This window comes from Hippocampus bargibanti, linkage group LG13 (assembly GCF_051943395.1).
Source record: "Hippocampus bargibanti isolate YZ-2025 linkage group LG13, ASM5194339v1, whole genome shotgun sequence".
Taxonomy (NCBI): Eukaryota; Metazoa; Chordata; class Actinopteri; order Syngnathiformes; family Syngnathidae; genus Hippocampus; species Hippocampus bargibanti.
In genome coordinates this window covers 17161296-17178422 of record NC_142746.1, presented here as the reverse complement: position 1 = coordinate 17178422, position 17127 = coordinate 17161296, and the positions used below count along the sequence as shown (strand labels likewise).

Genomic DNA, 17127 nt, shown 5'->3' with positions numbered 1-17127 from the left:
GTTCACAAAAATTACATAACGATTGAATCTGCTGACCTGTCTCTGACAAACTCCCACCGCGGATCCTCAGGTAGGTCATACTCAGGGATGGGGTCATCGTGCGCAGAACTCCGCCGTGTCGTGATTCGTACGAGTGGCGTGTTTGAGTTCATGGAAGCACTGGAGTCAGCCGACACCTACGGGTACAAAGAGATTGGCTGATTACCACTATCTGAGTTGAAAAGAAAGACAAAGCTCTTGGCTATCACTAGAGGAGTAACTATTCACACTTCTGTGTTGCCTTACAACTGTGCTTGTATTGATCTTATCAGCAATATTTGGTACACACACAGCTTATTCGTTTGATTGATTTCAGAACGTCTTGCATGAGTAATCATTCTGTATAGATTTCAATAAAGAAGTGGACTCCAAGAATGTGTGATAAGCAGCGTTCCGTGCTTCTTCTTTTGGCTTTTTTTTTCTCTCTCTATACTCAGCTTACCTCAACACAGGATTCAGTTTCTTTGCAGGTTGCCTCCAACATGTTTTTGTACCTTTTGACTTCATTTCAAGATAAAGCATGATTCAAAATATATTTATAAGTATCTAGATATACAGTATCTATATATCGACATGTCTATGTATATTTACCATATTTTCCGCACTATAAAGCGCAACTAAAAGCTTTCAAAAGCTGACCATGCGCCTTATAATGTGCTTCATCTTATATTTGTAAAAAAAAAATAAATGTGTCATTCATTGAAGGTATGCCTTATAATTCGGTGAGCCTGATAGTCCGTAAAATACGGTATATTACTTTCTATATTTTATTACCTTTTTTTTAAGTAAACTATATTCTTGACTTGTTGTATATTCTTGTGTGTTATGCTCCTCTAGAGGTGTTAAGTGCCATAGAACTCTTTATCTACTTTCTGTTACCTGGCGGCGCAGTGGGATCTGTTTGCTTAGTTTGTGAACTGCAGGTTGGCCACTAAAGTCCGGCTTTTTGGCCGTGTTCCTCATGCGGCACACCACCACGATGCCCACCATGCAGGCGATGAGGAAGACTCCTGCGCAGTAAATTGCGATCTCCACATAATCGGGAGAAAGGGGCTCCATGTTTTTCTCTGCAGCTGAGGCAAATAAAAGAGGAACAGTGAGAGAGAGATTGTTTGATTAAAGGAAACGTACTGATCACTCTTACACACTGTTACGCATGGATGTTCTCCATTCAAATCAGCACACACGGACAAACGTGCTGCTCAATTGGTGTCTCGTGTATATGTAATCACCATCAAACATAACTTAACTCTCTCTACAGGTACCAGCATGCCGAGTGTACCATGTGAGCACAAGCAAAAGACAAAACATGCCTCATTTAGAGGAACTCAACCCCAATGTTTTCTTTCCCATGATATGTCCTATTCACCTCCGCGACTTGAGACACGACATTCTGATTAATAATGTGTTTGAGGAATATGAATTTGGGCAGTAAAATCAATCTGTTTTTAGATCTCTCATGTGGCGGCCATTTTGTTGCTTCCATCGCTTGAAAATGCCATAGCTTTTGTAACTGATATGGACCAAAAAAACTGGATTTCACGGTTTAAATTCATATCCCACAAACACTGTATTAATACTGTGTTTAAACCTGTGATGGTATAGACTAGAGCACAGGTGTCAAAGTCAAAGCCCGCGGGCCAAATCCGGCCCGCCACATCATTTTTTTTGGCCTGCGAAAGCAAATCAAACTTGTTAAATTCCATGATGATTGCTAAAATCTGAGCCAAAATTTCATATTTTTGGATGTCAATCACAATAAAAGTCATTATTCTTCACTTCAGATTTGAAAACGAGGTATTCATTAATTTTCTGTGTGCTCTATATGTAATATTTGAAGGGATTTAAACATTCTAATGGGTTCCCCAAATTCATAACGGCCCTCGAGAGGAAACCATAACTACAATGTGTCCGCGGCAAAAATGACTTTGACACCCCTGGACTAGAGCATATTATTAGAAAGAAACTTTGGGGGTTGACTTCCCCTTTAGTTTCACAAGCAAAAGAGTGCAAGGCATGAATTCATGGTTTGTGCTTCTAAGATGGATTGCTCGGTAATGAATGAAACCTCAAATTGATAAACGTGCATATTTCAATATGAAGCCAATTAAGAGGGTCTCCTGCCATCCACGTGACGGGAAAAACATACGACGTACCCAAAGGAGGAGGCTGTTTGTAGATGCAGTTGAGAATAATTCACTTTTGAAGGAGAGTTGAGGCCACAATGAGAAGAGAAGTAACATGAATGCTGTGCTGGTAGTTCTTTCACGAGAAAAGATGTCTGATGATGATGTCAGGGTGACAAAAAATATTGATGATGTCATGGTATATAAAAAAATGCGTTCATGTGTGAATTTAGAACTATATTTAGCAGATTTCATCTCAGTATGGCCATCACTATTTTCATAAAATTATAGTATTGTTGTTTTTATTTCCTTTAGCTGCACTATTCCCATAATTGCATTTCTTCTTGTCCCTTATACTTAATTGTTATGATGCACCCATAGTTACCAAATGGTATTGTTTACGAACAAAAAAAGTATAATGCCATTTGTTTACTATTTGTGTCAACTCTGTGTAGGCTCTGTCGTACAGGAGTATCCCATCGATGAAAAGGTTTCTTCAGCCGTCATCTGTATTTCTTTGAAGGTGTCGGACGTTTCGCTAATCATCCAAAGAGCTTCGTCAGTGAACGAAAGTCAGAGTTACCAGCACAACCTTAGTTCGTTGATGAATCTCTTCGGATGAGGAGCGAGACGTCCAACACCTTCAAAGAAGTACAGATGACGGCTGAAGAAACCTTTTCATCGATATTTATAACAAGTGAAATGTGTCTGTGTGTGCGTGTGTGGATTCTCAAACATGTTTTTTTGTTTGTTTTTGTTTGATAGATTGTGTTTGGGCTCTGATAATTAAGAAAGTAAAGCCGAATTTCATGCACAGAGTCAGCTTTTACTTTCACACTTTATTTCAAGATGAAATAAAGACTCATAGAGACAATTATCAGAGCCAAAGAAAAGCCAGGAAAGGAGTGAAAACGAAATAAATGAAACATGTACTGACAAAAAGTTCCCTGAAATGCTCAAAATATGGCGCTGACATGCAAATTTCAAAGAGCAGGACTGAGAAGAAGGTAAGAGACAAATCCTCCCTTCCCTTTGGAGACTAGAGACGCTCAAGCTGCTCTGGGAGCTCCACTTCCGTCCCTGAGTTATAGTAATTTGTCTGCAAACGACCCCTCTTCAAGACTATATGGCCTTTGTTTCTCTTGCATGACGCTATCTTGGATTACAACCATGCACGTTTATATGGGTAACTGAATATTTCAGCTCTGTGCCTTCTACTCCAAAAGGGAAGACTTGCCTTGTCGAGACCAATGTAACCACACATTCCAAATATGTTTGAAGAAATGGTAGGAGAGGACAGTTAAACCGTGTATTTACCTGGAAGAACCGTCAACCAAGCAGTGTGATAGGAGAGCCCAATAGAATTACCCGCCAAGCACGTATACTCCCCAGCATGTTCAAATGTTACATTGGGCAAGTAGAGTACTTCTATCTCCTTATCTGTGGTGTTTACACCCGCGGTCTGGAGAGAGGAAGAAGGAAGAGATGGAAAAGAAGAAGGAGAGGGGAGATAAGAAGGGGGAGGGGTGTAAAAAGAAAGGGGACAGAGAGGAGAAAAAAATGAGACCCAAAACACCAAGAAAGAAATAAGAAAATTGTGTCCAACGATGAATTCCCTTCTACGGCAAAGACGTTGGGTGGATGAAATAAGATGAGGTCGAGGGAACAAACAAGAGTAAATAAAAGCCCAACACATCACCAAAACATGTGAAATTCAAGGCAAATACATAACCAGATAAAACATCCCATAGCTATAGTACAAGACGATATAATGACTACATATGAACGGGCACATGCACACATAAACACAGAGAGCATGGAGTGAACTGCTACATACACGACATATTGACACAGCAGACTCGAGAAGCGATGAAAAACAAACGTGTGCTGTGACTATATTCGTGTGTGGGTAGGCAGCTCCGCTCAATGCTTCCGAGGCTGAGCCAGTCTCAGCAGCTGTAACATAAAGGTGTAGCATTAGGGGAAGGACGGTGATGAGGACCCAGGATCACCAAGAGACCACCAATAGGACCGCCACAAAATAGCAGGTCAGGGTTGAAGCCCAGGAAACCACACCAGGAGAGGAGGGAAGACCGGTCACGTCTTTGGGTTACCTGGGATGACAGTCAGCCAGCCAGACTGGCTGGCTTCGCCTATATAATTGGAGACTTTACAGATATACTCTCCAGCATCTTCCGGCGTCACGTTGGTGAGGTTGAGCACCTCCGCGTTGGAGCTGTTAATGCCTGAACGCTGAAATCCACACATTATAACAGGAAAAGGTCAACGTCATAATCATAGACGTGCTAACTAACATGATGACAACCGCTTTGATGAAATGCACTAGTAGGAGAAGAAGATATTGGGAGCCACGATAGATACGGTAAAACCTGTTAATATAACACATAGGTGAGAAAAGAACAAAGCCATCCATTCCTTGCAGCAACCGGAGAAAGACTGGTAAGAAAGGGAGAATAATTTCAATCCAATCCAGAAAATACAAGAGGTGATGTACCTTGAGCACTTTGACGTAAGGGTTCCCATCGGGACCATAGCGACTGCCGTTCTGAGTAATGTGCTTCAGCCACTGAATGTGAGGTTGGGCGTCGCTGTACACTTTGCAGACAAAGCGGGCGTCTTCGCCAACATAGACGGATGTGTTGGCGGGGAGGCCGGCTTGGAGAATGGGTCGGTGAGGAGACCGCTCTGGACAGTGGAAAGATTGTTTTTAGGTTTGAATCAGACATACACAAATGCAGTGGGTATAAAAATGCTGCACATCTTTTATATGTTCCAAAAAATGAGAGCAAAATCAATCAGTGAAAAAAATATATATACAGTAAAGTCTCGTTATATCGATATTCAAGGGAGTCCGAAAAAATATCGATATAACCGGGACTATCGATATATCCGACCATGTTTGGATGTAATTTTCTCCGTGCGTGCATAGAAATAGTATCGATATAACCGAGACTATCGATATATCCGATATTGATATAACGAGACTTTACTGTATATATATTCACATTATAATGTGTACATATATATACAGTACATTTAGTATTTACAATGTCATGTATTTACAGTATCAATATCTCTATTTTGTTATATCACCAAAAACAGGATTCTGTAATTTGTTATATAAGCAAAAAATTGCATTCAATTTGAGGTATGTCGAGTTTTTGTTGTGTTTATAGTCATAACAGTAAAAATGACCCTTAAAGGACAACCGACGTCACTTTTTTTGTTTCTTAACTGACATCAGAAAAACGTTTTATAGCATCTAAAATACCCAAAACACGCAGTATGATATTTTTATTCAAATGCAAAACACTAATAAAATCATATTCATAACTGGATGTGTCACAAGAAAGCATATTCTCCGAATCTGAAGCCATTGTTTTGATTCTCCAGCAATGCAAGACGTCTTGGCGTGACGTCAAGAACTGGGGGCGGTACTTTCTGAAAATGCCCAATTCGCAGCTCAATTTTGTGCAGATTTTGGACACTTTAAGTCATTTTTATTGGTGTTTTGCATTTGAATAAAAATGTCATACTGTGTGTTTTGGGTATTTTAGATGCTATAAAACGTTTTTCTGATGTCAGTTACAAAACAAAAAAATTGATGTTGGTTGTCCTTTAAACCTCATTTCAACCAAATATAAGCCTTATCAGTGTTAAATCGATTGCAGCTGTTTGAACTCTGCGGCCTTGTGGAAAAGTGGCTCAACGGTACACGAGTCTGAAAAGTACTCCATTGTGCTCCTCATATGATGGCATTCCATTCCTCTTTGTTGATTAATTAGAAGGTTACACTGGTATGGTGTCAAACTACTTATAAAGCTCACACGGATATTGTCATTACACATACATGGCCTGTCTTGGAAACTCAATTGTTCTGCTTGATGGGAACGGCTATCAGTAAATAAAATGTCTTGAAAACAGATGGTTAACATCTTTAGATCATCTATTTCATTTTAACGATTACAGTAACTGCAGCACTTCCTGAATTCTGTGTACAAAGATTTCCTGGTGAACTTGGATGGACAGAAACACGACTGCGCTCTTATCTGAGAATCCTTTGGAAGCCAAAGACATGGCCGTATATCCTTAAAGGAATTCACATTGGAGGAGGACTACTATAAAATGAGTTGTTTAAGCAGTGTGGCAGTCGGTGAGTTATGCTCGCATGTGTGTTGGAAAGCAAAACACCTTTGCAGCACCCCCCACACGTCCTGCTATCTGCATTCTTCTGCAAGCAAACATTTGGACTGCAAATCCAAACAGAGCGAGACCTGTTGAACAATGGCGCCCTTTCAAACTGCACCGGCCCGCCGCAAGCGTGCTGAGGAGCCCACCAACCCCCACAATGACAGCAACCACTCGCTGCCATCACGCACACATTCACATGGAATGACATCACGTAGCCTGAGGCACTGTACTGCTTTTTCAAACAATGCCTGAAGGTAAGTGCAACTGGCTATTAAAGTTAAAGGTGAAAAGCTTTGGTTTGGAATTCAGAATTAGCAAATGATGGAATGGGATGACGGGTAGTCTGCTTGCGTTCTTGACGGTATATTTGTATTGCTGTACATCTTTCAGCAATGTGTCAGATATTTTTCATCGAGGTAAAGCATGTTTTACGGCCACAGGATGAGGGAAACTATGTTACAATCGCACTTCCCAGTTTAAATTGCATTAAAAAAAAAACTGCCCAATTCAAATAATTTGTCAGCATTTAACTCATCCAATGCCACATGTGCAAAAATGTGTCCACTCCAGCGTCCGGGTTTTTGTCATTGTCACTCAAATTACAGGACCCACAGAATATTAAGCTTTAGGACTACATAACCATTTAATGCAGCGTAAAAAAACCTTAGACGCTCTTCTTTCATCAGAAAAAAAGAGTTAATTCCTAAATTATATGGGTCTGGAGTTATATGAGCTTGAAATGAGGGTGGTTGTCCATACAATGCAATACATATATTGGTTTATGTAGCGCTGTAACAACAGCTGAAGCTGGAAAAAAGCGCTAACATGACAAAAAGGGAAATGCTGCCTCCTTGAGGAAGGGAAAAATATTGTCAGAGGCTGGCCACCGCTTTATCGGCACCCAAGCAAGAAAAACCCAAACTAATTCGGGAATGGCACTCTACGTCATATTTTCAATTCCTGAATACATTTGTGAATGGCAGTGAATGAGTTGATGTGCATTACCGGAACAATGACATGACAGCGGTCACTGGTAAGATATTCCATCCCGCACAAAAGAGAGCGATACTGAAGGAGGGGAAGACATCACCTCATATTGAAACCCGACAGAAACGTCTTCCAGTACTCTCAAGTGTGTTGAAAGGAAAGCGTTTGATACATAGTAGTTACAGAATACATAAATGTATCTAGCAGCTATTGGTAGTAGGTTGCTTTGAAAATTTTGAATGGGGATGTGAACCAGGTCATAATTTGCAATGGAGACAAAAGGATTTGATTTCTGCATCTCTTTTGAACCTCCATGTGTGTCTTCTAATCATGCATGTCCACTCATGGTCATCCAGCCATTATTCTTGCTTCAGAGGAGCCAGTTAGAGCTCGAACTTACTAGTCTTGCCTTGATTCAACATCCAATCTTGCGGATCATTTGGTTATGAGGGTGACGCTCATGAAAAAACATATTTTCTTCTATTCCCCCTCCCGTTCTGTTCCAAACCCTTTTTCTTTTCCTTTGTGGGCGACATTATAAAGAAGTAAAATGAAGCAAGAGGTTGCAGGGGGCAGTGACTGTGGAGCCAGATGCTTAGAGGCTTTACTGCTCAGCTATAAAACAGAACAAAAACAGAAATATGCAGTCCAACGCGGAACTTTGGTTTACTGCAGAATCGACCAGAGAGAGCATGGGGCCCGAATTAGGGAGTGTTCATTTAGCATGTACTTATTGTGCAAGAACCCTCAGGTATTTAATCTCCATTAGATAAAACAGAAAGAAATGTGACTTGGCGCACAAATATGCAGGTCCGTTAAGGACAATCCCGAGCGAGGTCGTATTTGTCAACACAGTCTCAAGCAGTGACCAGTGGACTGACTCTAACATCTCTGCCTGAATCAAACATCTGCCGCTAAACATCAGCCCGGTTGTGGATGATTGACCTTTTCAGTCAGATAAGGGCGTCCATGTGATTACTCGTAAGAGATTCGAGCAAGAGAGAGAGAGAGTCCGCAACACAACGTACACGCTCACATCGATCTTCAGTCGTTATCCTACTGCGGTTCTGCTGACTATCGATTCTGCTAACTCAGTTGAAAAACACTTTGCTTTGTGTACTCCAAAGGTCATTGGGGAGAGTTGACCAAGTCTGATGAAGGGAGGAGTGCTGACCTAATCCCATAGTATGTGCTACTGACTTAGTGGTACCAAATAATTAGCGAATACTGAGTCTGTAAAACACCAGAAGCTTACTCAGTCTATTTGTCCTCAACAGACTGGATTATAATTCTTGAGGTGACCCGTTCACAATACAAACCAGTACAATCTTCTAATTGACTTCTAATTGAAACAAACATACATTTTGAATTGTGAGTTCCATAGCCCTCCCACCACCGACCCCTAGCACCTCAGTACTCCTAAATCAACATCAACTAAGACTTTTACATTGTATCAATACTGACCGACAACGTCCAGGGTGTAGGTGTGGCTGATGGATCCAAACTCATTCTCCACCAAGCAGGTGTAATTGCCTTTATCCGATGGAACCACACTTTCCATAATAAGGGTCCAGTGCTGACTTCGTACCTGCAGGAGCAAGTTGGTGGAGTCATAAAATGAAAAAAAAATACTCACAGAGATCTAAAAGGAAGAGGAAGAGAATGCGTAGGAAAATAATCTTAAATTAAAAGAAGGCGATGGACGGTCAAGATGATCAATTTCACCTACCAAATATTTCAGTGTAAGGATAATACAACAACTCATTTCATTTTTTTTCATATTTCATGGAATCCAAATGACTGAAGTTTAAGGTAAAATGACAGAGTACAGTTGCAACATGTTCCCGCTTTTATGTAATTTATCAGTTGGTTACAAAGAACTCTGTTTATGACAGAGTTGTTTCCGCATATATGCCCTTATGCAAATGTGTAAGTCGAAACACGGAGTCGTCTACCACTAACCTAATGCAGTCGTAAAGCCAACAGGTATTACAGTAAATATAGGAACCAATTAAAACAAACAAAAATAAATAAATAGAGTCCCTTACGAAATAAAAATATATTGAAATACATTGGAATAATACATGTTCATATATGAGATTTTGTATTGTGTTTTCTAATAGAAGTCAATATATGCATAGACCACATATGTGTGTATTGGTAAATATATTTTTAAAAAGGGTTGCAATTGAGACCAAAAAAGGGCGCTATATTTTTTTACGTTACACCTTGGTTTTCAAACATCTGTTATCAACCAAATCAGATTTTGACCAGAAAATTTGTGATTTTCACACATCAGTTTTTGACCACATTGACCAAATCATTGACCCGACATATTTGTTGTGATTTACGTAAATCTGACATTTTATTTTATTTATTTTATTATTTCTGCATAGTGTATTAGCCCCTAGTTGTGGACTAGTAAATAGTTTCTGATTTTGAGCATATCGCTTTTCGAATAGTACACACTTCTGATACTCGAGGTATGACGGTATTGTGGTGCTAACTGAGCACGCCGATTATGAGCAGTCATATTTTAATACCGCCACCAAAAGTAGTTGTTGATGATGTCTTTCAAACATTGAAACCGATGTTGGGGACTGTAAAACCACAACCTACCGTACTTCTTTTTATTATTCCAAGGCGCTAAATGAGTTGCATCAGTGTGTGGGGTCCACATGACCAAGCAACAATAAAAAACAATTTCTGTCTACATTCAGAGTGACTGGAGCGAGACAAGCCCACATCTCACACAAAGGGAAGCTTATGCCACAGCCTTGGGCTCAGGTAATTCGTTTGTCTAACGTTTGTGGACAAAAAAAAAGAAAAACAACAAACTGAGCTGCCTGAGGTTTGTCTAATGTCTAAAGGCTGAATGTATCGTTTTCACCTGGATGTTTTTTGTCTGCATTGTAATAAACCTGCTAAAGGCAGTATAATAGATGCAATAGTAGCAGCTATGTTAACACAATCAGCCTTTAGCTGTTTTGCTACAATCATTTAATTTACTTCCCGCGTGTGATTATTCTTCTTTTGACAAAGGAAAATATTACGGACATTTCTAATAAAAGATGAGTTACAATTGTTGAAATGACAACTCCACACAAATGATAGGAAGTCGGCCCTGCTTTCCCTGATTGAGTTACCTCAAGCTCTTCTCACTTTACATCTGATACTACCCAATTTCTCATACTGCCTGTGGGCGTTTTCCGGCCTTAAATCCCACGCCTGGCTCTCTAAAGAGTTATAGTGAGATATTTTGCAAAGACCCCCAGTGAGAGGAGGCTCAAGGATGAGCAATGCCCATTTCACAGCATAAACCCTATCCTTATTTCACCCGTCTTCGTTGGAGCATGAAAACGAGGTGAAAGGACATTTGGAAATATTAGAAAAAGCAAATTGGACTATTACCGCAAATGGCTGGAAGGATTATAGCACAGAGATGGGAAAGTCTGACATCAGACATAAACACAAGAATGATTTAGTAGTGTTTGTCTTACCTTATAACCTCCCATGCGGTCCTCTTGGTGGAAAGGCCTGCTGTTTTTAAGCCAGTGCAGCTTGGGCCGGGGGTTGCCTCCTGCAGCACAGCGGAACTTGACTGTGTTGGCAGCTGGCACTGCATGCAGCTTTTTCTCCATCTTTGCAGCCGAGGTCCAGTATGGGGCGCCTGCAAACAATTGGCCAGTTAGACTGAGAACTCTAAAACATGTCGTCAGTGTTAATTCCATGGTTTTGGGACAGAAGACGGTGATAAGAGGGTCTGCACAAAAGCCAAGAGTAGAAATTCCCTGAATCCAACAAGCCATAGACCCTTGCCGACAATTATCAAGACCATAGACCCTTGCCGACACTGGTTAAGACACTGCCTGAAGAACTCAACCCAGAGGTGGAACACTCACACAGGTCAATGAAAACACATTTTCATCCTTTAAAAAATGGACAATGTTTTCCAAGATGAAAACAAACAAACTTTTGTCCAGGAGAAAAGGTACTTGGCTATTGCCAAGAGGGTAACTGGACTATTACATTCAATTTCATCTATATAATTTAGCAGCTTTTCTTACTCCATTTCCACCGATCCCTATAGCTCCCCGCTTTATCTGCCTGTGACTTGGCACGATGCAAACAGCAGGACCACAGATGCTTATTGCCCTTGGAAAATCATTATGTGTTGTCAGGGAGAAAATAGAAGCGAGCAAAAAGGATCTCATGAGTTCACCAAACTCATAGCGGTTCTTAAACATCTGTCCGCCTCTCTGAGCTTGTTGTGTTTGTTTCTCCACATTTTGCCTAGGAGGCAACTCGCTAGATTTTCTTCCAAGGACCCTTCCTACCCCATTCTCCATGCACCTGGGAGCATGATTGCCAAAGCAGATGGGCCTCGGTAGGAAAAAAAATAGAGAGTTTTCACGGCATCCTAAACGGTCTTCCACACCATCACTTCCCCTCTTGCGCAATTGACAAACAGCAGAGGGAATTCCCACCCATCAGACCACAACTGTCTTTCAAAAATGTATTTACGATGCATCAGAATATTGATCGATGTAAATAGAGCCCGTTCAGCCTGAATCTTTTTCATTGGTATTTAACAACTAAACAAGAAGCACATTGTTGGAGAGTCAAGTCTACTCTTCCTTCCTGGATGTATGCATACTGTATGCTAAGTGCTCAACTATAATTAGTCTTTCTAATGGTATCCGTTCGCTCTATCAGTCTTCCATCTTCTTGGTATCTTTACCCTTGACTGTCTTCAAATGCTTTTTCCTTGTCAACACCTTGCATTCCAACAGACAGATTAGATGAAGACTGTCCCATTGGAATCCTGTCTCACCATAATGACCTCTGACCCCCAAAGTGGCAGCCAGGTTGTAGGATGAGGCTCACACATGAAAGTTGAGCACTGCTGCTTCCCATGCCCTCCGTCCGGAGGTGCAACACTTCAAACGAGATGACCCTCCAACCTCTCACCGGATGTAGTGACCAACTACTGTGGTGCCCAGGACACATTGCACTCTCGTTGGACGACCACATCTGGACCCACAGCCAGGGATGCTTATCTTAGGTTGACCCACGGTCAGCTGAGGTTATCTAACTCCTGCACTTTGAGTCGTTTTCATTTTTACTTATGGGAAAAACAAAACATCCAGATTCAGGTTTCAATTAGTATTGTTTGTCTTGGTTGGGCAATGAGTATTTAGAAAAGGAAAGTCTTCTCTTGTTCCAAAAAATAGCTTTCGGTTGCTATTTAAGAAGGCTCAATGTCGATTCTTGATGCAAAAACTATTAAACTTGGGTATGAACTTCCTACAACCTTTGGTTTCACTCACTCGTCCCCAGTGTTGTAAAAATCGTTTTTTTCTTAGTGAGTTCACTTTCACAATTTTATCATGTGACTTTTTTGCCGGAGTAAACCAAGTTGAGGAAAGCTCCCAACCAGAAAAACTATGATATGACAAACACATGGCCCTCTGCCTTCATTATGACATCAGTGTTACCCACCCTTCTCTCCGAAAGACAGCTCCACTAAGTCTCCGCCAAATAGCTGACATTACCAATCAAACAAACGTATTGTTTTGTTTTTTTTCAAACAGTGTGAGTTGATCAATCATTCTGCTTGGATTATGTACAATTCATTCGCTCATTTGAGTACAATCTAGTCTGAATATCAAAGTGCACACACATACAGTAGCTTAGACCCACTCAAATATACAACCCATCAAGTAGGTAACTGTATCCACATGTATGTCTTTTGTGAATAGATAAATCCAGTTTACTGACTGGCAACCCAAATGGCTTCAAGAGGCTTGGCTACCTGTGAGACACAAGCTGATTTGTTCAGTCTATGAAAACTACAAACAAATCAAACACATATAATAAAGCCAAATTCTCTGTCATCGGAGGGGTCGAGTAATTAAGCTGAGATCATCTTTTCCAGATGTAAATCCCTCCCATACTCACTGAGCTGTTCTCCGTCCGCCCTTGTGTCTTCTGTTCGCTCTGTATCATCCTCATCATCCCCCGACGAGATGGCATCTGCACAGAGTAACTTGGGTTACTGACCCCTTTCTAAGGCCGTGCAGATCCTTAAGCAGTGGCCCCCACTTTGTTTTGAGCCAGAATTGCTTCTCATGATGAACATGTATTTTAAGTAGTACTACTAATATGGTCTCTTAAAAATGGAGCTTTCTTTGTTGGGATGGGAATTTGTGGCTATTTCCGTTCCTGACTCATCATTCAAACATTTGCCCCCTTTTTTAATATCCATTTTTGCTAGCTCCTGGGTTTTCATTTCAGTACATGTAGAAGGCCAAACGTGATTTTCCAAATAAAACTTCTTTCAGACTCTAATGACGCAGAGGACTATTTTTGTTCAATTGCAGACTGCAGCAACCTTGTGCACCATTGTACGAATAAATTCATTGAATGTATTATCATGAGCACCACCACAACCACTACTACTATTACTACGACTTCTACTATTGCTACTAAATGCTTCTGCATTACGACATGTCAGGACTGTAGAGCAGGGGTACATTCATGCGGACCGTAAATGGCCTGTGACACAATTTGGTCAAATATAAAAATACTGTAAGTATGGGCTGACTGAATAGGTGTCCCAAATTCGCCAAATGTTCGTTGTTAGTTGTACACAAGTTTAAAATGTCTCATATCTCACTGCAGTTTAACCATAGAATAGATTCTTCTCATATAGTGGTGTTCTATGAAAAAGTGACTGCAATTCTTTGTTCAACTGAGAAGACTGAGGGCTTTTTGGTGGTCAGGAATCACTCCTTAGGACCTTTGATGACTCTGTGGTGGTATGGACTGGAAACCCAGAGGCCAAAATGGGAAATATTTCCAAAGGTGGTGGAGAATGATCGAGCAAAGATACTGTGGGACTTCCAGATACAGACTGGAAAGATGGTAATGGCAAACTAACCAGATACAGTATCCTGATCAGAGATAAAGAAACAAGGAAAGCCATTGTAGTGGATGTAGCGGTCCCAAGTGATGGAAACATCAGAAAGAAGGAACAGGAGAAACTACAGAAATACCAATGGCTCAGAGAGGAGCTGGAGCGAGCCTGGAAGGTAAAGGTGACGGTCGTGCCAATGGTTTTCGGAGTACTCGGGGAAGTGACCCCCAAACATGATGAGTGATTGCAACAGAATGGGGGACGGACATCATCCAAGGAGTGAGATGAGGATTTTTAAAAGTACATTTAAAAAGTAATTACATGTATCCAAGTTACTTTACTTTTCGATGACAGTCCTTGGATAACATTGTGAATTTAAATGAAAAGATAGGAGCCATTTGAAATTGTCTGTAATCACTCCCACGGTGGTGTAGACCTCCCTCTCTAAGATCCGCCCTCCTTCATTAGTCTGTACAATTACTACTGGGTCTAAATTGCCTCTGTAAAGGAGTTACACCACATAGTGAGTAGGTTTAGGGCAGCCATAAAAATAAAGCCCTAATTGTATGAACTAACACTGTCCTGTCCTTCCTTTCCGTGCCTGGGCCCTGACTCACCTGTGACATTTACTATGAAGCAGACCGTTTCTTTGCCCACACTGGTGCAGGCATACAACCCCGAATCCTTGGGCGTGGCATCACGGATTTGCAGCACCTCCTGCTCTATCAGTGTGCGGTTGTTGGTGCCCAGAGAGCTGCCGTCTTTGGTCCAGGTGATGGTCCCCGTTGCCGGCAGAGGGCAGCTCAGCTTCAACACATCCCCCGGGTGCACAGAGCACACAGTGGGCTTAGAAATTTGGTATTTGTTGGATGCGTCTGCAAAGCGAATGAGGATGGAGGAGGAGAGGAAAGGGGGAGTTGGAGTGGATGAAAAGGGTGTACAGGAAGGAGGAAAGAGAGGAAGAGACAAGCCATACTGTAAGAAACAAAAACACCACAACACCACCAAATGGATGCAATTCAATTAACTTATGCAAGCAGAGCAGAATATATATATATATTTGTAAAAGTCACCTTTATGTATTCCCAGTGAAATATTTGTTACAAAGTCCTCAGGAAAAAAAAAACAGCAGTCACAAAAACAAACTTACAGTGTGATTGGCATTTTTTGATGGAGAACATGCAAAAGCCACAGCAGGGTGAAAAATGATAAAAAATAAACCGATGCATTGTTAGCATGAGAGAATTTGACATGGCTGTATGGAGAGAAAGCTCCTAACCGCAACTAATGTTATTTGAGATATTAAGCAGTGTGTGTCTGTGTGAAAGAGAGAAAATATGAGTATGCATAACTGATACACTGCAATCTAAAAAAAATGCATACCTGAGTAAAACAGCAGCCAAAGAGGTCGAAGATGGAAGTTGTTGAGACAGAAAGAAAGCAAGTGTTATGTGTTTGGGTTTGGTGGAGGATTTTCTCTGTTTCTGTATCATGACATAACTTTAAACCCCCTACCTGGCATTGACTTAAAATTGCCCATTTTCCATTTCCGACTTGGTTATTCTCATTCATGAAATGTCCGTAGAAGAGCTATAACTACTGCACGAGATCAGCTGGCGCAAAAAGAGGATGGAAAGGCTGCTCTGCCCCAAATAGAGCAGAGATCCTAAATCTGAATCTGTCTACGGGATGGTCATGGGACTTAAAGATAAGACTGTGTTATACCACAACACAGGGGAAATCCGATGCTGTCAAATACAGCCAAGTGCAATGTTTGAAAGCCTTTACAACTGACATGAACTCATTTACTGCCATTCACAAATTTATTCGGGGATTATGACGTAGAGCGCCATTCCCGAATTAGTTCGGGTTTTGGTTTTTCTTGCTTGAGTACCAATAAAGCGTTGGCCAGACCTCTGACAATATGTTTTCCCTTTTTTCCATGTTAGCACTTTGTTCCAACTTCAGCTGTTGTTAAAGCGCTATATAAACCAATATGTATGCATTGCGTTATATTTTGAACAGCCGCCACCATTTCGATCTCATATAACTCCAGACTCATAGTATTTAGGAAATAACTTTTTTTTCTGATGAACGAAGAGAGTATAAGGTTTTTTACGCTGCATTGAATGTTTATGTAGTCCTAAAACTAAATTTTCTGTGGGTCTTGGAATTCGAGTGACAATGACAAAAGCCCGGCACTGGAGTGGATACATTTTCGCACATCTGGCAGTGAATGAGTTAATATCTAAAGACTTTTGTGAACTAAAATGGAAATTTGAAGTAGCTTTTGACCAGTATTAACTGTCAATTAGGGGTAAAATTAACGTGCATGTCTGGCAGTGAATGAGTTAAAAAATCAATCAAAGTTCTGTTCTTTGTTGCAGCACAAAAATGACCGTGAGTCCACAGGGAAAGCGTCAGGAAAATGGAAGTCATGGTATCCGCATGGAGATGAATGGATATTTCGAGCAATTGGCTTCAGGTTGATGCATGCAATTATGGAGGTTGCCGCACTTCCCCACATTTCCTGTGCTTTAACAAACACATCTTTCAAACACGTTGCACCCACATCATGTCCTGCTGTGTGTACGTGTATGTTAAGTGTCGCGTATACACACACTCCAGCCTCAACAGGAAGGGAAATTCCGCCGCAAGCCAGCAGACGCGGCATGTGTGCATGCCTCCAAACGTTCCCCTCGGTTGAGTAAACACACACACACGCACACCACAGGTACAGTTCCTGTATTGTCTTTTTTTTTTACTTTCTTCCCTGTGATTCAAAATAATTAGCCCTTCCTTCACCATTCTTAGCTACGCGTGTGGTCTGATAAGAGGGAAGGT

General features: G+C 41.1%; 1 protein-coding gene across 6 annotated transcripts in view; it reads right to left on the bottom strand.

Annotated features, from left to right (window-relative positions):
- fgfr2 (fibroblast growth factor receptor 2) overlaps positions 1 to 17127 on the bottom strand; it is a 46346-nt gene that overhangs the window by 17749 nt on the left and 11470 nt on the right. Inside the window, exons 3-10 of one of the 6 annotated variants that reach the window (XM_089012809.1) lie at positions 14901 to 15158; positions 13326 to 13400; positions 10865 to 11034; positions 8829 to 8952; positions 4681 to 4871; positions 3483 to 3627; positions 919 to 1112; positions 37 to 176 (exon numbers count right to left, since the gene is read on the bottom strand). In XM_089012809.1, coding sequence (XP_088868935.1) covers positions 37 to 176; positions 919 to 1112; positions 3483 to 3627; positions 4681 to 4871; positions 8829 to 8952; positions 10865 to 11034; positions 13326 to 13400; positions 14901 to 15158 — 1297 coding nt within the window. Of the gene's footprint in view, positions 1 to 36; positions 177 to 912; positions 1113 to 3482; positions 3628 to 4279; positions 4419 to 4680; positions 4872 to 8828; positions 8953 to 10864; positions 11035 to 13325; positions 13401 to 14900; positions 15159 to 17127 lie in introns of all 6 variants that reach the window. The other 5 variants (XM_089012810.1, XM_089012808.1, XM_089012807.1 and 2 more) reach the window with 5 other exon arrangements.